The sequence below is a fragment of the Salarias fasciatus genome, chromosome 20 (genome assembly GCF_902148845.1).
Source record: "Salarias fasciatus chromosome 20, fSalaFa1.1, whole genome shotgun sequence".
Classification (NCBI taxonomy): Eukaryota; Metazoa; Chordata; class Actinopteri; order Blenniiformes; family Blenniidae; genus Salarias; species Salarias fasciatus.
The window spans coordinates 25701886-25729231 of NC_043764.1; the positions used below are offsets into that span (position 1 = coordinate 25701886).

At 45.0% G+C, this 27346-nt stretch overlaps 2 protein-coding genes and 1 long non-coding RNA gene across 5 annotated transcripts; 2 read left to right on the forward strand and 1 right to left on the reverse strand.

Moving 5' to 3' along the window:
- Nucleotides 1-18963, reverse strand: LOC115407731 (uncharacterized). The gene is made up of 3 exons (XR_003933679.1): nucleotides 18950-18963; nucleotides 16743-16747; nucleotides 1-144 (listed from the first exon to the last, which is right to left on the reverse strand). It is a non-coding gene; the product is annotated as an uncharacterized LOC115407731 (long non-coding RNA).
- On the forward strand, nucleotides 10406-14906 carry mmp9 (matrix metallopeptidase 9). Its single transcript, XM_030118191.1, has 13 exons — nucleotides 10406-10695; nucleotides 10982-11220; nucleotides 11388-11536; nucleotides 11885-12013; nucleotides 12113-12286; nucleotides 12394-12567; nucleotides 12687-12860; nucleotides 12950-13105; nucleotides 13200-13416; nucleotides 13504-13643; nucleotides 13732-13882; nucleotides 13997-14100; nucleotides 14185-14906. Exons 1-13 carry the CDS (start codon nucleotides 10558-10560, stop codon nucleotides 14307-14309), a joined length of 2070 nt encoding a protein of 689 aa, XP_029974051.1. The 5' UTR covers nucleotides 10406-10557; the 3' UTR covers nucleotides 14310-14906.
- On the forward strand, nucleotides 16383-27122 carry znf335 (zinc finger protein 335). 3 transcript variants are annotated; one of them, XM_030118190.1, is made up of 28 exons: nucleotides 16383-16501; nucleotides 18253-18446; nucleotides 18550-18826; nucleotides 18921-18998; nucleotides 19242-20294; nucleotides 20379-20558; nucleotides 21118-21303; nucleotides 21400-21658; nucleotides 21735-21912; nucleotides 22005-22117; nucleotides 22605-22623; nucleotides 22764-22880; nucleotides 23015-23091; nucleotides 23176-23336; nucleotides 23408-23628; nucleotides 23722-23821; nucleotides 23909-23997; nucleotides 24068-24324; nucleotides 24424-24538; nucleotides 24626-24823; nucleotides 24981-25123; nucleotides 25223-25362; nucleotides 25501-25595; nucleotides 25696-25782; nucleotides 25925-26008; nucleotides 26090-26149; nucleotides 26239-26344; nucleotides 26447-27122. In XM_030118190.1, the coding sequence occupies exons 2-28, from the start codon at nucleotides 18255-18257 to the stop codon at nucleotides 26563-26565; spliced, it is 4704 nt and encodes a 1567-aa protein (XP_029974050.1). In that variant the 5' UTR covers nucleotides 16383-16501; nucleotides 18253-18254; the 3' UTR covers nucleotides 26566-27122. The 3 variants fall into 3 exon arrangements, with proteins under 3 accessions (XP_029974050.1, XP_029974049.1, XP_029974048.1); XM_030118189.1 differs by lacking the exon at nucleotides 16383-16501 and adding an exon at nucleotides 17160-17945 and having other exon boundaries at nucleotides 24068-24318; XM_030118188.1 differs by lacking the exon at nucleotides 16383-16501 and adding an exon at nucleotides 17806-17945.
- Nucleotides 27123-27346: the final 224 nt, after the last annotated feature.

Sequence of the window (27346 nt, forward strand, 5' to 3'; positions counted from 1 at the left end):
AGTCTTTTCCATCGGATACGAGTCTCGCTGTGATCCAGCCGCACTGATCCTTTGCAGGACACAGATAAGAAGCAAGGAAATTGGAGATCTAACCGTTTTAAAAACTGTGTGCAGGAGACTTGTAGCCACAGGAGGACGCAGCCACTGGTGGGGGAGAAACACAAGATGCACTAAAAGCCCCTCTTCCTCCAGACTCTGCTGGCTGGCAGTCAGAGCGGGACTTTTCCTCTCCCTGCATCAACACATTAACCGGGCCCAACACCAGAGACAGTGGCTCCAAGTCCCGATCCACTATTTTAACGTGTGGACTGAACCCGTTAAGTGACCCAGAAACAAAAACCTGAAGATTGTGAGTGTTTGCTACCGTTTGAGCTCAGACCGAGGCCTCTGTACATGGAGTTATTAAAGGACGTTCAAAGCCACTGACCTGATGTCGCTGGATGAGAATGTAAAGTACTCAAACTGAGACAGTTAACTGACAATCTCTTCTTTTCTGTTGCTGTCCAAACAAACACCTCTCAGGCGGGAGCAGACAGCGAACATTTTAGGTTTTAACGAAAAAATAAATGTCAAGAGAAACCTTAAAGCAATCCACCTTCCTGCCTGGTGGACTGTACATATGCACATTTAAGAGAATATCTCGATAAATAAATGTACTATAATGTGATTTCTAGAGTTTGTACTCTCAGTTTGGAATCCAATAGAAAAGCAAAATGTACTCTGTCATTTTATTTTTTTTTTCATTTATAAATTTTACAAAATCCTTCAAAACACGATCAGGAACTGCAGTGAGTATATTTATCTTAACAATGGATCACATGACCACCTCAAGGAAACTTTTCCTTATTATACATTCCTCCTAACAGGTTATAAAATTTATATCAGAGCTAAAGCGAGAGTAAAAATTGTTCGACAAAGTGTCCAGATATAGAACTTTAAAGGAGTTCCCAGTATTTCCATACAGGTAGAGCTTTTAAAAAGCACAAAGTGTTTCTGCATGTTGAGCTTTTGAAAAATTAAAGTTTAAAATAGGGATTTTTATTCATATTCAGACATGTACAGGGGAAATGGAAGATGGGGCAATAATGTGTGATAAATACATTTTTGTCTGTCTCAGTACAAATCTTAATTAACTGCAAAGATTTCAGCTTCTCTCAAAGGAAAATGAAACAGGAGCGATAAACGTGGCAAAAACATCTGAATTAAATGTTTGTCTAAAGACAGTCAGTATCAGCTGTCACCGGTTTGCTTCTCTCATGAAAAGTCAGCACTTTTTACAAGCTGACATGGATTCAGTGAGAACCTACAACTCAGTTTTGCCCCGGAGGAGGTCCGATTCTCCAGAAGTCTCCGTGAGTCATCACTTCCACGCTCGTAATTATTCCACAGAAATCAACAGTGGAAGCTCGCGATGTCTCAACCTTTTGTTGATACCTTGCTGCAGCTCAGCAGTGCTGTCAGGATGCTCATTAATGCAGCGCAGTAATGCAGCCGGCGAGCGGCTGTTAGATAACAGCTGAGAGTTTTCACAGCGCTGACAGCCCACTTCTCCCCTCCAACCGCTTTGATATTTTTCAAGACGCGCAAAGTTCCCGGAAAGACCTTGTAATCCGAGTGAGAACTGCTCACTCTCGCTGTGTTTGTGTGGTTTTTTTTTTCCCTTCCTCACAAGCTATTCTCTCCTCTTTAAGATGTAGCACATAGAATCCACACAGCAGCAGATGTGCTACATATGCACACTTTCATGTGGCATAATGTTGACCAGAGGGGTTCATAAATCAATGAACTGGTGCAATGGTTGGAATATATATAGTACGACACCAATAATTTAGTCTGTGGGGCGATTCTTCTAGAGAAACCGAATATCAAGGAAGGAGGCTTCAGATAAGATTGTCTCGTAGTAGGAAAGGTAATACCGGAGCTGCAGTATTTCTGATAGAACAACAGGGGTGACCTTTCCCAACAACAGCAACCTACCGTCCTTGAGGCTAATGCGGTTGTTCACCGCAGACCCTGAGAGGAGACGAGGAGAAACGCTTCTCTTTATTATGCTCTCTGGCAGTAAAAATAAAAAGAAAGCAGAATATCCTGATGTTATGAAGCCTCGGATACTGTATTACGGTTGAGTATGTATTTGCAAGAAAAACGCTTTTGAAAATTGTGTTGTTGTTAATCAGGTGTGTTCGGATTAACAGCTGTGACCTGCAGGCATCTGAACTGGCCCTCTGGTGAGACGCACGTGTGGATCAATTGTTTCTCATCCAGGTGGCTTGTTTCAGTTCAATAATACCTCTGGAAATTAGCTCCTGCCAACAGAGCCGCTGTAATCCTCGGAAGGTCTCTGTGAAGCTCCAGTAAGCCTTGCCGGGAGAAGATGCATGGTGTGATATTTATGTCCCCCGTTAAGAGCCTTTTTCCATTAAAAATGGAGGAACGGTTTGATCTACCTGGGCTCCGATCGGGCATCATGAATAAGCAAGCGTCCCGCGCCCCTCTGGTGCTGCTGCACGACAGGAAACAAGGCTTCTTATCAGGAGTCTTTAAACATCTGGCTCGGGGAGCAGCTGTCGCACAGACCGGAGAAAGCTCCGAGGAGAGTAGCACCTATAAGAGTCTCTAAGAAACGGCTTGTCAGGTCATGCCCACGTTCACGATCCGCTCGTGTGATACAGTGAAGCGATCTCCGCCGTCGCAGAAAGTTAATTGTTAGCATTGTTCCGCTCATATGGCTTCACAGAAGAGCAATCAGTCATAAAAACAAGGGCAGCCAGCGACTCTGCCTCTGCTGGAGGAGCATCTGTGTCATCCGTGTTGTGAAGCAACACCGTGGGAACATCAATTCCTGGTTGGCACCGTGGCTAATGAGAGGCTGAGTCCAAAAGGATGAGCAGAAAAATTAGGAGTGTGGATGCAAATTTGAAGCAGATGGAAAATTTGCATCTGGTGACAACGGACTAAGCCTATTGAGATGTGATGATATGCTAAACAGCTGCAATATAGGTAAACAGCTGTATGAAAAACCCTCGCATTTAGCTGCAGAGTGCAAAGTGGTGCTTGAATTTTCCAGGTTGGATCGTTATTTTCCCTTTGAAGCGGTTTGATCCTCAGAAACATCTATCAATAATGTGCAAAAAACCTACCAATAAAACAACATTGGCTTGATGTAAATAAAACAATCTCCTTTCCCCCCTAACGATCAATTATTCACAAGCAGGCTTACAAAATTAGAACAACATCAATATTTGATCTCCCTCTTTAAAATAATGCGATCTCCGCCTCAGGAGGTGAGCCGGAAACGTCGCCTTGAAGAAAGGTCTGAAATGTTTGAGAGCTTTGACTCCTGCGTGAACCTAAACCGGAAAAAAAGGAGCAGTAAATCGTTTAGAGGACTTCATTAAAGTGACATTTTTATTGATTGGATTGAACAATGATGGTTTTGCTGTGTCGCCGGAGACATAACTCACCACCTGGTGTCAATGGGAGATTTGTCACAGGCAGAATGCGTCTGCTGAAGCTTCGTGCCACATTTTCTTTACTGACACCAATTCCCTGAACCAGAGGGCTGCTCCAGCCTGCTTGGGCCTTTCTGACGCTCTCTGTGCCACAGTGCCACCTGCTGGTGGACACTATTAAGACACTGCTGTGGGATTTCATTGATAACTCAGTATCTGAAATCCATCCTGCTTCTACGTGCATGCTGATGAGCTTGAAATAGTCCCAAAAAAGTCTTGGTATTTCAGAGTACATTTTCCCAGAACTACAAAAAAATGAGATTCAGGATTGCCGGTCGAGCAGGGCTAAAGGGCCACATCGGGCCTTTTATTTTCGAGTTCTGATTTTCGGAAAAGTTTCATGTTTACACGGCAAAGTTTTGAGAATGATGTACCGTAGTTTTTACCTCTGTGCAGTTGTTTGTTTTCATAACTAAACCATACACACATTCATGCAGAGAACAATACTCCATTAGAATTAACCATGAGAGAACACGGACATTTGCATGGACAGACCATGAAATTGGATTGCTTTTACAATGACTGTCAGCTCTGGAACTACCAAGTCAAATGTCCTGACTGGGAGTCATGACCCTCTGGAGGACGCCATTGTTGTTTTCCATCTACTGATCATGTGCAGAAGATCTATTACCTACAGCCATGCTGCATATGTTTCTGAAGTGTATACAGAGCACTTACAGCAGGCTGTGTTTTCGCCTGTTTACATGACGACGGACTCAGAGCGTTTTCAAAAAACTTATATTTTGAGTGGCTCTGAGTCCCAGTCATATAAACAGACACCCACAATGCATGAAAATTGAAAACGTTGTTTAAACAACGTCTCAGAGTTCAGAAATGCCCGTTTGAGAAGCTGAGCAGTGCACTCACAGGCGAAACATGCAAACCAGATGCAAAGAGATCACATCGTTCACCACTTCACCACCCTGTGTTGTTGGAAATGACTTTTATTGAAACTTTTTTGATGGCTACACCAAAAAGCTGCTTGAATCCACTGTTAAAAAAAGTTATTTTTATAATGAAGGCGTATTTCTAATTAGATCATGTCGCAGGAATAAAACAGAGGAAACAGAAACACATAATTAAAAACAGTGTTCACAACAAAGCCGGCATGAAGACCTAGTGTATTCATCATTTTCGCCTCTAATGATGCAGAATCAGCCGCCACGCTACAAACACACGCTGATTAAATTAGACTTGTGTTTCATGCAATCCAGCAGAGTAAAAGCTAAATCGGGAATTTGCACTTCAGAGGAATGCACTGTAGGAAATACAACACATGGCATCTTCTGATTCAATCACAAACAATGGTTTTGTTTGTAGATTCGGGTGCATCAAACGGCTGTTTGAAGTTGCTGACTATCTCACAGAGAAGCCGTAGCGGGTCAGTGATCCCCCATGCAACGTAACCGAGCCCAGAACATGAAATCTACCGACAAGCGAGCCGTCGGTGAAGCTCGGAGCGCCGAGAAAACAGGAGCAAACAGTTGTTTGCATTACTTTTCACCCCGGGTTACTGATGCTCGGCGCAGGCAGACTCATCAGCAGATGTTTGACCACAAAAAGTAATGTCAGTGTTCTGGCTGTTTTGCTGCATTACGGGGAAATGACACAGTGTGTGTGTGTGTGTGTGTGTGTGTGTGTGTGTGTGTGTGTGTGTGTGTGTGTGTGTGTGTGTGTGTGTGTGTGTGTGTGTGTGTGTGTGTGTGTGTGTGTGTGTGTGTGTGTACAACAATCTGGGTCTTTCTCCTGGAGGAAAACGACGCGTTTATCTTGGGCCATGCGGGTTCAAACCTCAGCGGCCTCACGTATGGTAACAGAAAGCTCAAACACACATCAGACAGAGAGATAATTGCCTGCCTCAACAAGTCTGAGCCAGAGTGTGCAGCCGAAGTGCTGAGCCTGACTCATTTCCCGCCCGCTATCAGCTGCTTGTCCTTCATCAGGAACCGGGGAAATTCCCTTTGTCCACTTTTTGGAGTAGTGGTTTTAAAAACCTGCTGAATTGACCTGAAAATTCGCAGCTTTTTTTTTTTTTTTTCCTTTCATTATGTGTATTTTTGGGGAGTGTCGGCTCATAATGCCTCCAGTGTTTTGGTTTGAAGCCTCCTGTTCCAGATTTCGAAAACAAGTCTTTAAAAGAGTTATGGAGGCGTTGCTTCATATGCAGTTAAAACAAGCAATAATAATAGTGGGTGCAATCAGAGCTCGCTCCGTGGCCCGCGGCGTCGCTCCTTGTGGCTGTGCCTCGGATGGCACCCACCCATAAAGACCACTGCGAATGACTGGCAGTAATTAGCTTTTAATGTTGGCGGTGAAAGATGTCCGTCCATAAAGCCAGCGGAGCTCCGCCTGCGCCGACACCGTCTACCCTCATGTGTGGCGCACAGCCAGAGCCGCCTTTTAGTGACATTATATAACTACACCAACTCCTACAAACTGCCTTTTAATTCAAGTGAATTAGGCGTGAATCATGAACCGCAGCGTCCAGGCTTCACCGGGAGGCTGCCTGACGTTTTCACTCAGGTGAACAGTGTGAAACCACATGTTTGGTTCTGAAAGATAAAAACTGCAGCAGGAAGTCTATAGTTGAGATTACATCTATACGGAGCCGTTACACAACATCGGTGCAAAACATAGGATGATTTCAGCCCATTAGGTCTGAAAGCTGCCTGTCACATCCTGTTTCGCTCATGTTCACCACTGTGTCCCAATCCTGTGCAGTACCTGCAGAGAGGAGGAGTGGGAAGTGTCTGCTTTGGTCAGTAATTTCCACTAAAGTCTCCCTGAGAATGGTTTACAATGAGTGAACTGGGCACTTTGATCCGCGGCGCTGTAGCAGAGCCTCATTTTCCTCACATCAGATTGAGAATGTCTGTCACCCGCAAACGGGAGCTCTGATAGAACAACAAGCAAGTTGCATTAAACCACCAAGCATCCGGGATGTTATTGTTATTCAGATTTTGATCCATCTCAGGGGTGGGAAACTCCTTTTCCAGAAGGGCCAAAAGAGTTAAGTTTCCATAACTTTTACTCAATAAGAATTATTTTTTTATAGAAAAGCTTCTTCTTTTCTTTTTTTACACAGTTTTTATGAGCCACTGCTGTTCTGCTTCAGTTCTTCTCAGTCTTTTTCAGTCTTTTTTTTTTAAATCATGAGTGGATTTTTCTAAATTCGGAGTTCAGTAAATGAATAAATAAAAACAATAGTTTTTTATTAACCATCGTTTTTTGAAACACCAACACCATTTTGGTTCAGGATTTCACAGTGACACGCCGAGGGCCGGTCAAGCTTTATTTAGTTATTTTGCCAACCTGCCTATCATCATTATCACAACAATGTTAAGCATCTGAATGTCATCACAGAAAGTCTGTCATCTACATCTATCAGAAAACATTTCTATTCATGGACTGATTTATCTGACGTGAGTTGGAAGCAGAAGTAACGCTCCTGCACTCAGGGAAACATGAGTCAAGGCTGATTCTTCCCAGATGACTGTTCTCCAGGTTTGAGCATCTGTCCAACTGGAATATTTCTGTCCAGCTTTTATTGCTGTTTGTGACTCATTAAAGATGAGATGGTATGAGCGACACTTGAGGAATCGGGGGCAGAATATGGCTTTCCGCCCTGGCGATTGCTTGTTTTGATTGTGTTTTTCGTTCAGTCGGTCGTACTCTTAAGGATCCCGCTGTGCCTATCTTGCCCACAGGCTCCCTCAATATACTGGCAAACACTCGCTGTTTTGGTTTCACTGGTATTGAAATAATGAAGAGAGCAACACGGAGTGATTCAAAATAAAACAAAGGAAATGCAGAGGCTGTCGTGGAAAAACCAAAATAAACCGTTGAGAGAGTTTAGTGGGGTATAAAAACAGAAGCCTTCTCAGAATAAGTGCGAGGCCCAGCAGACTCAGCAGGACTTGGTAAAGTACCTGGACGTGGTGACGGGCTGACCCCCTCCCCCCACACCCCCACATCAAACTGAGGGACGGCTCAGCGCGTTGCACAGTCTCTCAGTCCCACCGCAGAATCAACAAACCAGCCGTCATTAAACACAACACAGCTGAAATGGGAAGCTGGCTGAGGAACCACATCAACGGTGGCAGACAGGAAGCGATGGCTGCATTTATAACTGCCTGCTAGAAACATACCATAAGGCATAAACTGTTGGCTTTAACAAGGCCGTGTGGGAATAAACAGGGCATGTCACAATTAAGAAGCTTGCACAACTCGCCGTAGTATAGCGCTTGAGCCGAACGCAGTGAAGAAACAAGGCTGGTGAAAGAAGCCAGGGGATGAAGCACGCTGAGGTTTGGTGGAATACACAACTTTGTATATGAGTGTCATAATCAAAGCTCGTCTCCCGGAGCCATCGCTGACCTTAAAATGCCAGCATTCAGATGTGCGGGAAGAGTATTTTTGCAGTATCGTCTTCCCCGTGCGCATCAACAGCCTGAGGAAAAACACGGAGATGTCGCAAACGATGACTTTTTGGTGTTGCATGGCAGCGCCATGTGCACGGTTAACCGAGACGCCGGACTCCCGCCCACGTGAGCAGCGAGGGTCCCTCCGCTCTGATGTTATCCAGTCCCGCCGTGACGCAGTCCGCCGCCTCGCAGGCCTGTTTGGCGTGTGCCGGCGGCTTGTGCTGCCCCAGAGGGCAACTCTGGGAAGGACGCCATGCTGAAATGTGTATTTTTCGAGGTCCCGTGCCAGACGTCTCCCGAGGGAGCGGAGTGGCAAAGCCAAATGAAATGTGGCATTTGTTACAATGCATGGAGCCATATTCATTAAACCTTTGACGCCATGTGAAATCAGTGGCAGATGTTTTCAAAGGAGGTCCGGGATCCTCTGGAAAGCCACACATAAACAGAAATAACCTCGTGATTGCGTCTGAATGAGCAAAAAAAAAAAGAGTCAAATGAAAAAAAGGCTTATGAAAGGTTTTCGATCTGAGGCGAGACGGAGCTCTTTTGCATCAAACATAATCCTTATGATTGAAAATATGGTGCCATTAGACAGCTGATGTTGTGTTTTAGTGCCAGACAATACTTATACACACCCACAGAAAACAAATTACGTTGTTTAATTAATGGCTGACTACAATGAGTATTTTCCAGGAACAACTAGTTAAATGAAATCCTAAGAAAACCACATAACTACCGTACAGCCTCCAATGTGGAGATGTAACTTCTGATACCCTCTTTGAGCTCCACATACTTCAGTTCTATCTCTGTTTGACTGTGGAGGACTTGTTTGTGTTATCAGGACTAGAAACCCGACTGGCTTCATGAGAAAAACATTCACACAGGAGGTTCCATAGCAAACCAATAAATAATATCACACATTAAAACTAGAATGAGGAAGCTGCGGTAGTGATGAAAATCAAGATATGGCAACATCTGTGAAATACGTCACTCTTCATGGCCAAGTGAGTCAAAATGTCAAAATGTGTGAAGTTAAAAATTTCCATTCCAAAAAAAGAAAAGACATTATGTCTAATTGTGTGCGCTAATAAAGCCCTCTCTATTAAAGCCATTGCTGCACACGTCCTCGCTTGTTTCTGCTTTTTATGTTTTCACTCAACACATCATTTAAAAATACTTGTTTCTTGTCCAACGTTTGAAAATCCAGCAGAGTAACTAAGTAAACATGTTTGCACAGGAAGACTGGATGTCAGCAGTGTGTTCACTGAATAATATATAAAGAAAAAGCCCCTCATCTGCAGCTCTGACCACTCATGTGGGAACAAAGTGATTCATGACATACTGGCTGAGACGCATCGCTGCCCACTTTGATACCCACATATCAACCAAAATATCCACATTTACTTCGAATGGCCAAAAAGAAGTGATGTGCTGGAACAGATGCAGGACTTTCAAGAATACAGAGAAATAAACTGTTTTGTATGAACAGTTCAATAATATCCGTATTAGATATGCGTATGCATGTGAGATATAGAGAAGTTAGATGATCATCTTAAGAAACATTTGTGACTAAATGACCAAATGACTAAACGCAGAAGCCCTGTAAATTAATTGAGTCATCTAACGTTGAGACACACGTTGCATCAGCAGTCGTGTAAACTGATGTGAGAAACAAAAGAGCCTAAGAAAAAAAAAATCTGGTCACGCCAGGAAAAACATTGCAAAACTGCAATTTGTGAATTAGACTGTCAATATTGTGATGCAGGAAATTAAAAAAAAACTCACATTCATCATGATCGATGAAATCAAATTAAACAACAGGGAGCTGTTTTCCTTCAGAATCCACTTCGGATTTGACCTACTTCAATGTTTTGTCTTAATTTAGATAGGAAGGAAACATTTTTTGTATTTAGAACTAAAAAGTGGAACCAAACTTCTTTTTTTTTATGTATCAATTTTTTTTTTGTGCTGCAAAATAACAGAAGTGTCTGGTCCGGTCCCATGATGATTATGGATGTACTATAAAAATACTGCAACATGTAGGAAAAGCTTTTTCCATCGGTTTAAAGGATGATAACTTTGCGTGTGGAGGAACTAAACGAGAAGTTCTAGCTCCATTTGTTATGTTTACGGCAGTTTTCCAAACAGATTTTCAAGGTAATTTGTCATTTGGTCATTTATTACCTGTGGGTGTTCAGTCATTCTGTGTTTTTTTTTTCTCATTAGATGCAAACAACACAAGGCACACATCCCAGTTGACCATAATTGGTCTCATCCACCACTGTCATTGTTCGCACAGCTCATCAGCTGTTAGGTAAAAGCTAAATGTGAATATTTTGGAAATTCCCCAGATCTGTTCACCCAGCACAGCCTGTTAAGATGTAAGTAGGAGGTATGAGGTTAGAGGTGGGCGGGACGAGGTTAGGTGACTAAGAGGCCACGTTGCATAAATACCAGGTCCACAACCCCAACGAGAGGCACGAAGTGTGGAAACATCAACAAGAGCGAGCAGTCAAAACAGAGAGTGAAGCCAGCAGTGAAGAAAAAGCAAAGTTAATCACCGGGGAGAGAAGTATTTTACTGCTCTTTTTTTGTGTGTGTTGCCGACAGTTGATCTCACCATGAGATGCTGCACTCTAGTTGTGTGCTTGCTTTTGGGGATAAGCGTGCAGGATGGATGGAGCGTTCCCCTGAAGTCTGTCTTTGTCACCTTCCCTGGAGATATCCTCAAAAACAAGACTGATACGGAGCTGGCAGAAGTGAGTAACAGATGGCTCGTTTTGTTTGATAGATGGAAATTCCCCCAAAACAGGGGGCGATCAAGCTGTGCAGGAAAATAATTACCCAAATGCAGACTGCTCTCATCAAACCAAGGACTTTATTCAGACTAACAGAAAGGTGTAGCAGAGACGTAAACAGATGTCATAGAAATTACCAGGACAGGAATTAATTCACTTTCCAAATTAAGTTTTTATTAAGCATGCTTGTCTGTAACCATCTGCATGGATGGACTCACAAATGTGTTTTGTCATGATGTCTTTTCAGAGTTATCTGCAGAGGTTTGGCTACATGAACACGCTGCAGCGCAGCGGCTTCCAGTCGATGGTGTCCACCTCCAAGGCTCTGAAGAGGATGCAGAGGCAGATGGGGCTGGAGGAGACCGGAGAGCTGGACAAAGCCACCCTGGAGGCCATGAGACAGCCCCGCTGCGGAGTTCCTGATGTGGCCAACTACAAAACCTTTGACGGAGACCTCAAGTGGGACCATCAGGATATCACCTACAGGTGAGTGAGGAGCAGGAATCTAACCCAGGAGTCAATGACACAGTAATGCTTTAATGTATTGAAATGAGCTCTGCACCGAGGGCATCCATGGGTTCCTCGTGTTGCTAATTCATCAAATATCCCCTCGGACATTGTCAGCGTTGTGTAAATTCTGCTCTCGTCCACAGGATCGTTAATTACTCTCCGGACATGGACAGCTCATTGATCGATGACGCCTTTGCCAGAGCCTTCAAGGTGTGGAGCGACGTGACCCCCCTGACCTTCACTCGCCTCTTTGACGGCACTGCGGACATCATGATCTCGTTCGGAAGAGCAGGTACACACTAGTCAGGTGTACATTTAATTTGTCTCGATAGAAGATATTGAAGATTATACCGTCAGTCTGGATTGAGAACTTTCTTTTATCCACTGTTAGAATGGATCAGCATTAGCCATTAGGGACCATAAAAAAAACATTTATCAGAATGAAGCTTTTTCTTTTCTTTATTGATGAATTGTTCAAAAACACAAAGTCAAAAGAAAGTCAAAATGTGTAAAAGATAAAAAAGACATAGTTGTAAACACATAAAGTAAATCCATATATGCACAAATAATGATGAAGAAGTCGATGTCCAAAATCCAGCCTTAAACTCACACGCCGGCTCATAATGTATTCTCTTCTTAGACCACGGAGACCCATACCCTTTTGATGGGAAGGACGGCCTCCTGGCCCATGCCTATCCTCCCGGTGAGGGCGTGCAGGGAGACGCCCACTTCGATGAAGATGAGTACTGGACCCTGGGAAAAGGCACAGGTATAATGAACGCTGAGATTCTGACTATCCACATGTGGCTGTCTCCCCCAAGTGTTCACCTCACAGACTGCAATATGTTTTTCCCCCCTGCCAACTCAGTTGTGAAGACTCGCTATGGGAATGCAAATGGTGCCGAGTGTCACTTCCCATTCATCTTCGAGGGTAAATCTTACAGCACGTGCACCACCGAGGGGCGCACCGACAACCTGCCGTGGTGCGCCACCACGGCGGATTACAGCAGAGACAAGCAGTACGGCTTCTGCCCCAGTGAACGTAAGCCTGATATGATTTAACCAAAGCAAAAAAAAAAAAAAAACACAGGTCAGGAGTTATTCTGATACACACAGTCGCTTACCTTTGACTCGCCATCTTCCACACAGTTCTGTACACGTTTGGAGGAAACGCCAACGGAGCGGAGTGCGTCTTCCCCTTCATCTTCCAGGGAGAGGAGTATGAAAGCTGCACCACGGAGGGCCGCAGCGACGGGTACCGCTGGTGTGCCACCACGGCCAACTTTGACAAGGACTTGACATACGGATTCTGTCCCAGCCGTGGTGAGTGTGACCGTGACAGTCAACCAACCGCAGTGCGTAAAAGCGCACCGGGACGCTCAGTCCCGCAGCGACTCACTGAGTTTTAACCGTTTGTCTGCGACGCCCTTTTGTTTATTCAGACACGGCTGTAATCGGTGGAAATTCTGAGGGAGAGCCCTGCCACTTCCCCTTCGTTTTTCTGGGTAAGGAGTACAGCTCATGCACCAGTGAGGGCCGTGGAGATGGCAAGCTGTGGTGCGCAACCACTGACGACTATGACGAGGACAAGAAGTGGGGTTTCTGCCCTGATCAGGGTAAGATACAAACCTTATTCAAATTCTTTAAAATACGTCAAAATACATAGGATTTATATTGATGCGCATTGTTGTCGATACTTTTAAAGGTTACAGTCTGTTCCTGGTGGCGGCCCATGAGTTTGGACATGCTCTTGGCCTGGATCACTCCAACATCAGAGAGGCTCTCATGTACCCCATGTACAGCTATGTGGAAGACTTCTCCCTGCATGAGGATGATGTCGAAGGCATTCAGTATCTCTATGGTAATGTCCAGACATAGTTTTTCATGTGACAAAGTCAAACCAGTTCTGCAGCAGTCTTCCTCGAGCTAATATGTAATGTTTTGTTGTTTTCCAGGCCGTAGAACAGGACCCGATCCCACTCCCCCACAGCCCAACCCCCCCACCACTTCTCCTTACCCAGACCCTGATGAGACCGACCCCACTGATGAACCTGAGCCAACCGATCCCACGACCCCCGTCGTGCCAGTGGATCCGACCAAAGACGCCTGCAAGCAAGACAAATTCGACACCATCACTGTGATTGACGGACAGCTACACTTCTTCAAGGATGGGTGAGCGACTCATTCTTCCCAATGAGTTAAATACACATTTTCAAACTCGAGAGAAGCCGACGTCTCAACTCACATGTTGATCAACAGACTCTACTGGAAGAAGTCCAGCAGCAGTGAAGCAGAGCTCAAGGGACCCTTCGTTATTTCTGAGAAGTGGTCGGCTCTGCCAGCCGTCATCGATTCATCCTTCCAGGATCTTCTGACCAACAAGCTGTATTTCTTCTCAGGTACTGAGCCATCACACAAGTCAACACACCTCTGCCACATTAATAAAGACTGCTGATGTTCCTCACACTGATGTTTTTTGCTCTGCAGGGACTCGATTCTGGGTGTACACAGGAAAGAACGTGCTGGGTCCTCGCAGCATTGAGAAGCTCGGACTTCCCAGCAGCGTTCAGAAGGTGGAGGGAGCTCTGCAGAGGGGCAAAGGCAAGGTGCTGCTCTTCAGCGGCGAGAACTTCTGGAGGTGAGTCTGAAGTGTGCATTTAGTGTATTTGACTGAGTAAATCCACACCAAACAGTTGGTTAGTACAGCACGTGTGTATAACCTCATTCTCTGGTTTGTGTTTGTTTAATAAAGGCTGGATGTGAAGGCCCAGAAAATCGACAGAGGCTACCCCAGATATACTGATGCTGTGTTTGGTGGCGTTCCCAACGATGCCCATGATGTGTTCCACTTTAAAGGTAAACAAATCTGTACAGTTAAAAATGTTTAATCCTTAAATAGGTTTGTAGAACGGTAATTAAAGCTCAGCGTTTCTCTCTTAGGTCACATCTACTTCTGCCGCGATCGTTTCTACTGGAGGATGAATTCCCGCCGGCAGGTGGATCGCGTCGGCTACGTGAAATACGATCTCCTCGGCTGCTCGGATTCAGCACGCACTCGTTACTAAGGAAACAAATAGACAGATGAGCTGGAAATTGTCTGTAATGTGGTAGCATCCATTTTATTGCTCGTGCGCAGGTGTCGGGGGATGCGATACGGTGTTTGTGTGCAGCGCCTGTTCCATTTAGTGTGTGCTTTCTGGGATGTATATAACTGACATTCATTGATGATGGGAGGTTATAAAAACATCCAGCTTAATATACATCAAAGTCCAGCAGAAAGCAAAGTGCATTGTAAGGCACTGCCTTGTCTGATAATCTGTGAACTGGTTTCAATAGCCTGAAATTTGAGAGCCGCAATTTTAAATACAGCTGTCTGGAGCGGTGTCCAGTCACTTCCTCAATGATTTCTATGTCTGACAGGTTCAGACTCCTAACATTATTATTTTGATATTTATAGCAATACCTTAACATATTATTTTTTTCTCAATCTTTTTCTGTTTTAATTATGTGTTGAATTCTGAACGAAATGGCTTAAAGGCCAGATACTTGCACTGGATGACAATGCATGTCTCCTTCACTGAAGATATTTATGAAACTAAAATATTTGTTTTGTATTAAAGTTTGAACTTTAAATGCAATAAACATTTGATGGGAACAGCCAACCAACCAACCCCTGTCCTCAGTCTTTTTCCACCCCAACAACTTTATTTCTGTCCACACCCTCTGCTATTATGTATTCATCAAACAATGCAGACCAACAAAAATATAAGTCTGGGACATTAAATGAAATCTGTCGTCACTACAGACCAACTTTTTCACCCATCTTTTAAGTATGACAACATTATTCAATAGTGGGTAAGAGGAACAAATGAAAACACACTTTTCCAAATTAAATTGTATAACTGTATTTCATAGGGGCCGCAGAAGAGCAGGGAGTAGCGCTCTCACCTCGAAGCAAAAGTCCATCGGTTTAAAGATTGGCCAGACCTTTCTATGTGGAGTTAGAATGTTCTCCCCATGTTCCTCCAGGCACTCTGGTTTCAAAAATGTGCATGTGAGGTTAATCAGTCACTCTAAAATGCCCCGAGGTGTGAATGTATGTGTGTAGCTGTTTGGATGGACTGGCGACATGTTCAGTGTATCTTGCCCTCGACCATTTTAAACTGGAATGGCTCCAGGAACTCCTTACCCTGCACACGATTAGAGCTGGATCACAATATCCTTCATTGCTATGTGGTCCATCAGTAATTTAAGTGTTTGGAGTAGTTGTATTTCATTCATATCATAGAAAATGTCTGGGGAAAAAACTGCAAAGCTCTAAAAAAAAAAAGGCATATATATATATATATGATCGACAAGAATGAGGACAAGCCTCCACTTCTGCATCTTTGTTTATATTTAATTTCTTCCAGGCATGTGAAAACTGATACAAAAGAAAACAATTACATGAACAAATATCTTGTGAAATACATATACATATATTTAAGAATCAAACATTAATTCACAGATTCAAGCAGTGCACCCTTCCAAAAAATACACAACCAACACAAAAATATGTAATCACGCATAGAAACATAAGTTTAGTTAAAAAAAAAAAAGAAAAGTAATAGAACAATGTCTTTCACTGAAAGAAATCAGCGTTCTTGAAAGTCCTGTTTACTATTTTAACGAATCTCTTTGTGAATGAATGAGGTTTAGTGAATAAACATTTAACCACTGTTATTATAAGGTCTATAAAGATTTTACTCAACAGATAGGTTGTTTTAAGACACTTACACCATATCCCTTCTTATAAAAGAGCCCAATAAGAGATAAATCTACATGTGGTTTAGGGAAGTGTTGCATTTTAAACCACAAATTAAAAAATCCATAAAAAATGTTTTTTTTATAAAGCAAACGGATGTAAGTGGCACCGATATTACTCCGCGCCCTATTGCGTAATGCTCCTTCCCCTTAAAACAATAGTCCATTAATTGAATAAAAAACATTGCATCTTCGCGTGAACGTTGAGGAACTAATTCTACGAAATACATTTAGTAGGGATAAATCGTAAAGTTACGCGAAATCATATCATGAATCTGCAAGGAGAATATTAATGCTCAATAAAAACAATAAATAAGTTCCGGTTGGTACGAGCAGGAAGCGAGGAGATACTTATGGCGCCCGACTAGAAAGAAGCAACAATTATCGGTTACTAATTCCTGTTGGATTTTAACGCCTCCGGAGCGAGGGACGTCCTTCAGCTCGAAAAGACACGGTAGGAAAAACGCGTCGAGATCGCGGAGCCGCGGAGGAGAAATTGTTTTCATTTTCTTCAGGGAGAGTTTTCGGGCGGTCTGCCGCAGCTCAGGCCCTCGAGGTCCCCAGTAGAGCTTTGAGATTGCCTGAGTGTAAAAAGGGGGTCGAGTGGTGGAAAATGGCGACGCGGAGCAGGCAGGACAGAGGGCAGCTAGGCCCGCTTTAAAACAGCTAACGCGTGCCGCTCCCCTCGTCTATACCTCATCTACTCATCGTATAGGCACATTTTCTGAGCAACAGTCTGGTGTGACATAAACTAAAGTGCAGCTTTCTTTCACCGTGAAGCGTTATTTGAGTGTTTATTTTACCAAAGTGAACAACAACGCCGCTTAGCCTGCTACGAGCTAACATGCTAACTATAATCTCGTGTTTACTTCAGTTCATGAGCACGATCATTGGCAAAACATGGGTTGAGCTTTGTTAAAAGGTCGATATTGACCAAACCTGCCATGAAAACGTAAGGTAATAGAGTTTAAATGCCCGATGTGGACAACTACAACTACCTGGCAGCACGGATCACTTTTCTGTGATTACACACAATAATAGCAGTGTGAGGTTCTCTTACTTATCTAAGTAGAGCCACAAAGACACGATTAAAAGTTGACCTAAAAGTATGACCACAAAAAAGTGTTTCTCCTTAAAAACTGCCAGACTTATTTCCATCTTTGTGCAGTAAACCTGAAACTGAGACTTGCATGTTAAAATAATTGTGTTGTTCATTCTTCATATATTGTTTGTGTACTTTGACCCCTGAGATCAATACAGAATTTAGCGTAGTTAAGGTATTCAGTTTTTTCTTCAGTTAATTATTATTCTTTCCCTCTGTGTGTGTGTGTGTGTGTGTTGCCAGGGGAAACTGACACAATCACACACACTAATTTTAGTGTCAGGACTTAACCTCACATGCCTTTGGATTGTGGGAGGAAACCAAAACAAGCAGGGAGAATACAAACTTCAAACCAAAAAGACAACCTGGTGTTGAACTCATCATATTGCGGCTGTGAGGCAAGAGTGCCAGCCTATATGCTGGCTACTTTCTTAGACACACTTTGCATATACTGTGTTGAACCTCCTTTCCCCATCAGAATTACCTTATTTCTTAATTTCCTAGATTTGGGGAAATGCTCCTCTTTGATTATAATCCATATGAAATGAGAGCTGTGATGACAAACGACAATGAATTCACCTTCATAATTAAGATGATTTGTAAACTGCTGTGTTATCCTGCTGGAAGTCTCCATCGTGGCATACTGTGTGTGGACATAAAGAGGTGGATGTGGTTACCAACAATCCTCAGGAAGGCTGTTGGAAAAGCTCAGAGATGCTCTTCTGTGCAGCTCGTTTGAGTTCCTGTTGTCCTGCTGTCACCTGTCCATTCTCCTCTGACCTCTGGCATCAACAAGGCATGTTGTCCCAGAGACCTGATGCTTGCTGAAGATTTTCTCACCATTTTCTTTAAAACCTGGAAATGGTTGTGGCAAAATCCCTTTGTCAGACACTAACATCCACAAATGTTCAAAATCATGTAAATCACCTTCAGCAGCTCATTACATTGAGCTTATTACTACAGTTCAGTTGCTATGATTAAATAGCAATGACTCGACCAACATTAAAAAACAATACTTAAATTCATGGGAACACCATGAACACATACAAGTAGATGTCACTTTGAATTTGGTATTGACCCTATGATGTTGTTTTTGTGTGTAGGTATGGATCTGGAGGAGAATGAGGTGGAGAGCAGCAGTGATGCTGGCCCCTCAGGGATGGAGGAGCCGTCTGAAAGCGGCATGGGTATGGAGTCGTCGGAGGCCATGTCTGCAGACAGCAGCGATGCTGCCGCCTCTCACGCCGCCGCCCCAGAGTCTGACTGTCATGTGGGACAGAGTTCAGAGGGACTTGTTGTAAGTGAACATGGGTGACAAAACCACACGGAAACAAACGGAAAACAATATTTCTGTCAGGATATGCTTTATGAACAAAGTGTTCATATATTTTCCATTTCAGGTGTTCATCCCAGAAACCAGCTCCAGTACAGATGTCCGGGTGTCATCAGTTCATCTTCCGGACTCCTCCTCGGTGGCTCAGTCCACCAGCGTGTCCAGTGTCTCCACCGTGACTCAGTCGGTGCTGGTGTCTGAGTCCGCCCAGGTGCTGGTCCACTCCAGCGCAGTGTCTGAGGGAGCCATGATGGTTTCCGACTCGACGGCCTCTACCTCGTCAGATTTGGGCTCTGCCATCGACAAGATCATAGAATCCACCATCGGCCCCGACATCATGAATGGTATTTTTAAAGCTTCTCATGGAGGACACTGAGGCAATATGAAGCTCATTGCCTCATGTATCAAACATTAAACATTTACTACAATTTGTTTCAGGTTGTATTGCTGTGACCAGTGCAGAGGACGGAGGTGCAGAAACTACACAATATCTGATATTACAAGGACCAGATGATGGTAAGTTTTCACCATCATAAAACAAGCAAATGAGCAATAATCATTTTGAGTTTCTTTATCATGTCAGCGCGTTTGACTGTACATCAACAGCGTTATTTTTGTAGTCTGTAGTGTGTTAATCCACACTACAACTATGGGAATCCTTTTTAATGAATTGTTCAAAATCCATCTGCATGTACGTGTCTGGTCCAGGGGCTCCTATGGTAGCCCAGACGTCATTTTCTACCCTGTCTCATCGTATAGCCATAGAAGCTCTCGCTGAAGGTCCCACCTCCACCTGCCTGGACCAGGGAGACCTGCAGGGCGGCCTGGAACCCGACCAGCCCGACGATCAGCCCGGACACTCGGGTTACCCAGAGGACAGCAGCAGCCAGCCCGACCAGCCCGAGCACTCTCACCCCTCCCAGTACATAGACTGCACTGCAGATGGCCCCGACCAGACGGGGGAGTCTTCATCTTCCTACGTGGAGTGTTCAGAGCCGGACCAGACACGCTCGCAGTCAATCTTCCCAAACTACAGCAGGAATAACAGTGACCAGGACCTGCCTGGGTACGTGGAGTGCAGTGGGGCCGATTCCAACCCCACCAGCAGGAGTCGGTATGTGGTTGAGTGCAGCGTCGGTTATCTGGAGTGTGCAGTGGACGGGGGAGAACAGCCTCATCATTCGCGCAGTTACATCGACAGCAGTGCAGACCACCGGACGCAGTCATGTCGGCAGTACGTGTCTGAGTACGGCGGGGAGTGTGTAGCGGCGGCGGACTCCGAGCAGCCTGGTTGTTCTCAGTATCAAGCAGTGGATGACGATGAAGACGATGAGCAGAATCAGGATCCGGATCAGCCGCAGCACTCCCAGCAGCAGCCGCAGCATTCCCTCTATATGGAAAACAGCAACGGCCCCGAGGCGTCCCTCTATGCTGATGACAGCTCCTCGTCAGACCACCCCCAGGCAGACACGGTTGGCTCCGGCGGGCTTCCTGAGGGACTGGAGTGCAGCGAGAGCCAACCGGGGCCCTACATCAGCAGCAGTGGGACGTACTCCTCCAATCCGGAACAGCAGTGCTCCCAGAGCCAAGAGGAGCCGCAAGGCTCCCAGGACGAATCCAGGCTGGTTGAAGACATGGAGACCTCAACAGTGGCAGAGGGCTCCGGGGACCGGCCCCCAAACCTGGCCGAGTTAGAGGAAATGATGGAAGTCGTGATTGTACAGCAGTTCAAATGTAAAATGTGCCCATACAAGAGTGCCTCCAAAGACACACTCATCAACCATATGAGAGACAAACACTTCAAACCTGCAGGTGAGACAGCAGCAGTACATCCCCAGGTTTAATTCAACGTCAGTTGTATTCAGTTCTGGTATAATTTCTGCTCTTCCCCTTTAGGGGAAATGCCAAAGAAACGCAAACGTGGCCGACCTCCAAAAAGTGAGACGCTGGCCCGTCAGAAAGCAGCGAGGGAGGAAGCAGAGAGGAGGAATGCAGAAAGGATGAGGGCTGACGAGCCCCAGCAGGCAGAAGAGGAGGACGGTATCGTGGACGCTGGTGCTATCGATGATCCTGAAGGTCAGTGAGAAACAGGTCACTTCAAATATTCTGTAATGTTCATCCCTATCTGGATTAGTGAAACATTTAGTAAGTAAGGTGTAGTCCTATGTCATAGGAAACAATGTAAATAATGTATATCGAACAAAGTAAACACACTCCTGCCCCAGACAGTTGAGGAAATGAAGTCTCACCTGAAACATACATGGGGGAATTTCACAACTGGGGCACTGCTAACCCTAACCTAACTACATGCACTCAACAATTACAAATCACATAAATATGTGGAATTATAAAAACAAACACTGAAAAAAGACACTTTTATTCAACATCAGAAGACTGATGGTTATAGTTTGGTGATGTGGATTCTTCGAAATGGCTGTTTCAAATATAGTTTCACTGGCTCCTAAAATCAGAATCAGGACGCTACATCTGAAGAGCTAACGCTTTTCAGTGCCATCAATCAGCGAGTATTTTTAATTAGAATTAATTTGAATCTTAAGTGCAGTAGCTTTTTTTTTTTTTGTCAAATGAGTATTTTGACAGTCATTTCTCACCATGATTTTGTGTTTATCTCCAGTTGACAGTGACTACAGCCCAATGGAGGAGGACAGCAGAGGAAGACCACCTGCTCTTCTGAAGAAGTCCACTACTCCCATCTCCTCCTCCTCCTCTTCTTCCTCCTCCTCATCTGAAGTGCGTCCTCGACGTAAGGTCGGCCGTCCCAGGAAGTACTGTGTTTTAGATGAAAGCTACAGCAGCAAAGGTGGGTTTGACAGAGAAAAACAAACAAACTAAAAACCTCCTTCTGAGCCGCAATAAGTCTTTAGATTTACTCTTGTTTTTCATCCGGTCTTTACAGAGGCGGAGGGTGTTGCCAAGAGTTGTGGGGTTAATGCTGATGCCGGAGCATCCGAGGAGGCCAGCTCTTCTGGGCTGGGCAGCGGCCCGGGTCTGCTGGTGGACGGGGACGCAGCTGAAGCAGCCGTGAGCCAATCAGACTCTGAGAACAAAGACCCGTCGTCCAACATGCAACCGGAGGAAGAGTTCTTCCCCAGGAAACGAGGTCGACCATCCAAGCGCTTCCTTCGCAAGAAATACAAGAAGTATATCAATCGAAAGTAAGCATCAGATTAGTTTACTTTTAAATGGGATTGAAAATGAAATGAAACTCATCGCGTCTTCACTGTCTTCCAGTCGGTACTATAAATCTCTGAAACCTCTCCTGAGACCTCACAACTGCTGGATCTGTGGTTCACGATTCCTCACTCAAGAGGATCTGCGCTTCCATGTGGACTCTCACGAAGGCAATGACCCCGAGCTCTTCAAGTGCCTGCAGTGCAACTACCACTGCAAGCGCTGGTCGTCACTCAAGGTTGGCCGCAGCCAAACAGGCCGTTCACACCTTTAACACGTTCACAAGCGCGTTTCTGCTGTGTCCTAACAGTCCCGCTGGCTGTTTTTCAGGAGCACATGTTCAACCATGAAGGCAACAAGCCGTTCAAGTGCGAAGAGTGTGACTACTCCAGTGTTTACAAGAAGGACGTCATCCGCCACTCAGCAGTCCATAGCAAAAAGAAGTGAGTCGCTCATTCAGACATTCTTTAACCCAGTTCAAGTAAATCCAATTCAGCTTTATTTCTAAAGTGCAGATTACAACATAGTCACTTCTAGATGCTTTTACAGAGAAAACCCAACAGATCCTGTTCAACTTACATTCAGACCAATATCATCTACTGAAATAGGGGGAAAAATACACTTTAAATTTAAACTTCAAAGAGTTTCTTTGTTGTGTTGCAGAGTGTGCATGATGAAGATGTCTATATTTTCACAAAACAAAACAATTACTACCGAAAATGGCTGCAGTCTCAACATAGATGCAATTTCAATTAAACCTTCTGGTGCAAAATTCAGTGAAATGTCTCATGACAGCATCATCAGTATCTCAGCTCAGGTGTCTGTGTTGTGGTGTGGTGTGGTGTGTCCAGTCCACTACTCTTAAGAACTTGGTTTAAAGAAAATCAATATCTTCTTGACTGATGGTTTTTTTTTTTATTCCTCTTTCAGGAAAAAGAAAACTGAGACAGTAAGACTCGAGTTTTGACTTCATTTGTGTGCAAATTAGCTCAAAAGGTCATAGATGAAGAATAAATGTCCTGTTTATATGTACCCCCTGAGCTGCTGCAGTGTTGGTCAGCACTGTAACTGTTGTTCTTGTTGTTTTAGGCGCCTAAAGTCTCAGAATTCCCCTGTCCGGTGTGTCACCGGGTTTATCCCATGCAGAAGAGGCTGACCCAGCATATGAAAACTCACAGCACTGAGAAACCTCACATGTGCGATAAGGTCAGAACCCATTCACGCTATGCAAAGTTATTTGAATTTTTATGCTGAATCTATACGTTTTTCTGTTATTTTTATTCACGTTTTGAAATATTTTAGTGCCTTTTGTCATGACAGATGTTCCTTTGTCTTCACAGTGTGGTAAATCCTTCAAGAAGCGCTACACATTCAAGATGCATTTACTGACCCACATCTATAGTCTCGGGGACAACAAGTCAGTACTGAAACTTTTATTATTCTGACAAAAAAAAAAGTTTTTTTCAATAGTATCATGAAGCATTTGCTTTTCCCGTCCCAGGTTCAAGTGTGAGTTCTGTGACTATACTTGCGAAAACAAGAAGCAGCTGCTCAACCATCAGCTGTCCCACACCAACGACCGACCCTTCAAGTGTGACTACTGCAAATACTCCACCTCTAAGGAGGAGTTTCTCGTCTCACATTTGGCCATCAAGCACACAGGTCAGTGCAGCAGAAGTCTCAGGTTTGATTCCGGACCGGAGGTGTTAATGCTCTGTGGTGAATCTCTTCAGGTGAGAAGCCCTTCTCCTGCGACATGTGCCACTTCATGACCAAGCACAGGAAGAATCTGCGTCTGCACGTGCAGTGCCGCCACCCCGAGGCGTTTGAGGACTGGTCAATGGCTCACCCCGAAGAGCCGGTCAAGAAGCGACGCAGGCCTTTCTTCACGCTGCAGCAGATCGAGGAGCTCAAACAGAGACACGACGACACACCGGGGCTGCAGAACACTATTGTGAGTCTCCTTAAAGTTTGCTTTATTTGAAGTATTTCATCTGTTTTTTGGTGTGTACAGTTCAGTCAACTTGTTTGTTCTCTCCTTTGTCAGGTGGCTGTTGATTCGGCAACACTGCAGGCCATGCAGGGGATAGAAAACGCCTCGGTGTCCCAGGATGCTTTGGGAAACACAACCATCATCTACGAACATGGTCAGGAGGGATTTCTCAGGAGAATTGAATGTGTGCGACACGGTGCATTAAAGACAGATGCTGACTTCCTCCCTCTGTGATCGCCAGGTGAATCCGGTGACCTGTCTGCTCAGAACGCTCTGGACCTGCTGCTCAACATGAGCAACGCCCGAGAACTGGTCGGAAACTCGTTACAGGTCAGTTCTTCAAATGAAGTATTTTGAAATGTGTTTTCCTCTGTAAACATGTCCTAATTGTTTTCTTTAGGTAGCGGTGCTGAAATCTGATGGAAAACCTTTTGAGAAGGGAGCATGGAGCGCCGTCAGCACGGCGCCAGGCCAGACCCAGAAGATCGTCACCTTCCACGTGTCTGAGAACGGAGAGACCGTCCTGCAGGAGGCCTACGAGGCAGCCAACTCCGCGGCCGGAGAGCTGGCCCACATCGCCATCGAAGCCTATGAAGGAGGAAGCGATTATAGCGTGGTGGAGCAAGCCGCCGAAGAAATCCACAGTCCAGGGTACAGGTGATAAAACACACAGGATTCCTTTTTGTTGGACGAGCAGAAATTAAATGAAGGTGGACTTTTTTTTTTTTTTTTGTTTAACTTGCGGTGTCTTTGCAGTAACGGTGACAGTAGCCCCTCCCAGGCTTTAGAGGTCAGTGGCTCAGAGAGCCTGAAAAGCGACAAGTACTATCTCGCCTCCGCGCTGGCGGACGGCGTGCTGCAGCAAGTGGAGGTAATCCAGTTTTCACGTCAAGCCTCTAGTATTTACCGTGTATGGATCTTGTGTCTGGACCTTCTGACCATCACTGCTCTCCCTCAGCTGAGCAGCGAGCCCCCGGCCTCCCCGTCCGCTCCGAGCTCCCAGGGCGCCGGCGTCAAGAGGTTCTCCTGCCGGATCTGCATGGAGTCCTTCCACGGACGCTCCGACATGGAGAACCACAAAAAGGCGCACTTGGATGCCAACACCTTCAAGTGTCATGACTGCGAGTTCACCTCCTCGTCCTGGCCTGAGGTCAAGGTGAGCTGCAACACCGGCTGCTTTTATAGGCCCACTTTTCTGTCTAATCGAGAGATCAGATTGACTCGTTAATTCATCGGACAGGTTTCTGACAGCAGTTTAAAGCCATGTGACCATCTCCCCCTCCCAATGTGTTCGATGTCCCGTTTTCTTGCAGTCTCACATGGTGCAGCACTCGTACCTGCGTCCTCACAAGTGCCCACACTGCAGCTTCGCCTCTAAGAACAAGAAAGACCTCCGCAGACACGTGATGACCCACACCAACGAAAAGCCCTTCTCCTGCAAACTTTGTGGACAAAGGTGGGAACGCTGCATTGTAACACTGAATGAATTTACACTTAAATACACCACAGCTGTCAACATCTATGTTTGTATGTGTTTTTTTGGGTTTGTGTTCAGGTTTAATCGTAACGGTCATCTTAAGTTCCACATAAACCGTCTTCACAATCAGGATCATCCGATTCGCAAAAGCCGGACGTCCTCGAATCAACAGACCATCATCGTGAACAGTGACGAGGAGGCCTTGGCTACGCTGCAGTGTAAGAGCCCACAGAGGTCCTCAGCTGAGTGTGTGTTACAGGAAAGGCATTAATGATGAATGATGGCTGCTCCAGGCTGCATTACACAGAGCGGTAAAGGCGAGCGGATGTGTATATGATTCGTTTTATGTGCATCAGCTCTGCAGTCCCAGACGGTGATCACTCCAGAGCGGCTGCAGTCGCTGGGCCAGGATCACATCATCGTCGCTCAAGACCAGGCCCTGTCAGACCAGGTAGCGCCCACGCGACGTCAAGCCCTCAAATCTGATATCTGTGCATGCGACACGCGTCCAAACTGCTTTTGCGAATGCAAATTTTCTGTGCATCAATCAGGAGGAAGGCACATATATCCAGCAGATTACCACTATAGATGGACAGACGGTTCAGCACCTGATGACAGGAGACAACCAGGTGACAGAGGTAGGGATCGAAGCTGTGCAGTAAACAGTGAACCACAGTGTCCACAGTGGAACTCTGGTTTCTCCCTGATTGAACCAGGCACGTTGTTAAAACCCGCTGCTAAATGTTTGTTTTCAGCTCATCGTCTCGTGTCCTGTTTCAGGTCCAGTATATCATCTCGCAGGATGGGGTGCAGCACCTGATTCCTCAGGAGTACGTCGTGGTGGCTGACGGTAACCACATACAGGTCAGACTCTCACCACCCCGGTTAGACGAGCGTGGCTTTAAAAGGTGGCGGCGTTCTGACTTTCCTCTGCCCGTCACTCAGATGGCAGACGGACAGATCATCCAGTACGAGCCTGACAGGACCTTCCTGCAGGAGCAACAGGTGAGGCAGATAACCCCAAAAAACCAGGAGGGATTTCACTCTTTCAAAAGCTCACTGCGGTGTGTGTGTGTGTGTGTGTGTGTGTTCAGATTGCTGTGAGTCACGATGGTCAGATCCAGTACCTGCCTGTGAGCTCAGAGCAGCAGGTGGTGAATCCTGAAGATCTGGAGGCTGCTGCTCACTCTGCGGTCACAGGTATGACATGTAATCAATAATGATCCAGATCGTGCTGGGTCGTCGTTATCGCGCATGTCGCACGGACCTGAGAGGATGCTGAGACGGCCTGCTCTCTTGCAGCCGTTGCAGACGCAGCCATGGCTCAGTCCCAGACGGTCTACACCGAAGCCACGGCCGAACAGCTGGAGCAGCTGCAGCAGCAGGGCATCCAGTACGACATCATCACCCTCACCGAGTAGGAGAGCCGGCGCGCACACGGCGCGCACAGAGCGGGACGGCACAAACCCTCAACCGCTGGCAGATCAGAGACCTCAACTTATTTATGCATCCAGCCTCGTGTCCTCCACAGCGCCACCTGCTGGGCAGTGACTGCATTGTATTTTTTTTTTTTTTTTGTAAATTCATATTACTGCACTCATTGCTTCTGAACTAATCGTGGAGGCTGTGCAATCCAAGGTTTATTTAAACAAGGTGGTTCTGTTCTGTAATGTTTACGTGCCTCAGATGCTTCGATTTGCAAGACAATGAACGGTCAGACAAGTTTTGAAAAGTGTCAAAAATAAAATCCATTTAGTTTTTGACTGAAGTGAAAAGAAAAGGGATCGTTTATTTTTGACCTGTAGTTATATATGTTAATTGTTTAAACTCTGTTAAACATTGTGTTTGATTATTATCATGAATCTGTAAATATATTTAGCTTTTTTTCTTCTGTTGCGTGATCCAGATTATGCTTTGAACTGGTGAATATAAAGAAAATAAGCTGCAAGTTCACACCAAATAAATCACTTTATGTATACATATAGCCTAGATACCCTTTAATGTCTCCACATTTTTTGGGATTTTTTTCAGACTAACTTTGTTGTGTTTATATACTTTTAAAAAAAAAGCTATTTTATTCAATGCAGCGGTCAATAAAGTACAGCCACGGTAATGCAGAACATCAGAAGATGCAGTTTTGTTGTCAACTTTATTAATGAAATACACTTTATTGGCAAAAACAATTTCTCAGCTCCTCAAGTC

Coding starts and splice junctions, on each gene's coding strand:
- znf335 (XM_030118188.1), top strand. CDS start 17,864: ATGCTCTTCTGTGCAGCTCGTTTGAGTTCCTGTTGTCCTGCTGTCACC. Junction 23,822..23,908: donor AACCATCATCTACGAACATG/GTCAGGAGGGAT, acceptor TGTGATCGCCAG/GTGAATCCGGTGACCTGTCT. Junction 25,363..25,500: donor GGCCTTGGCTACGCTGCAGT/GTAAGAGCCCAC, acceptor TATGTGCATCAG/CTCTGCAGTCCCAGACGGTG.
- mmp9 (XM_030118191.1), top strand. CDS start 10,558: ATGAGATGCTGCACTCTAGTTGTGTGCTTGCTTTTGGGGATAAGCGTG. Junction 11,537..11,884: donor GATCTCGTTCGGAAGAGCAG/GTACACACTAGT, acceptor TTCTCTTCTTAG/ACCACGGAGACCCATACCCT. Junction 13,883..13,996: donor AGCGGCGAGAACTTCTGGAG/GTGAGTCTGAAG, acceptor TGTTTAATAAAG/GCTGGATGTGAAGGCCCAGA.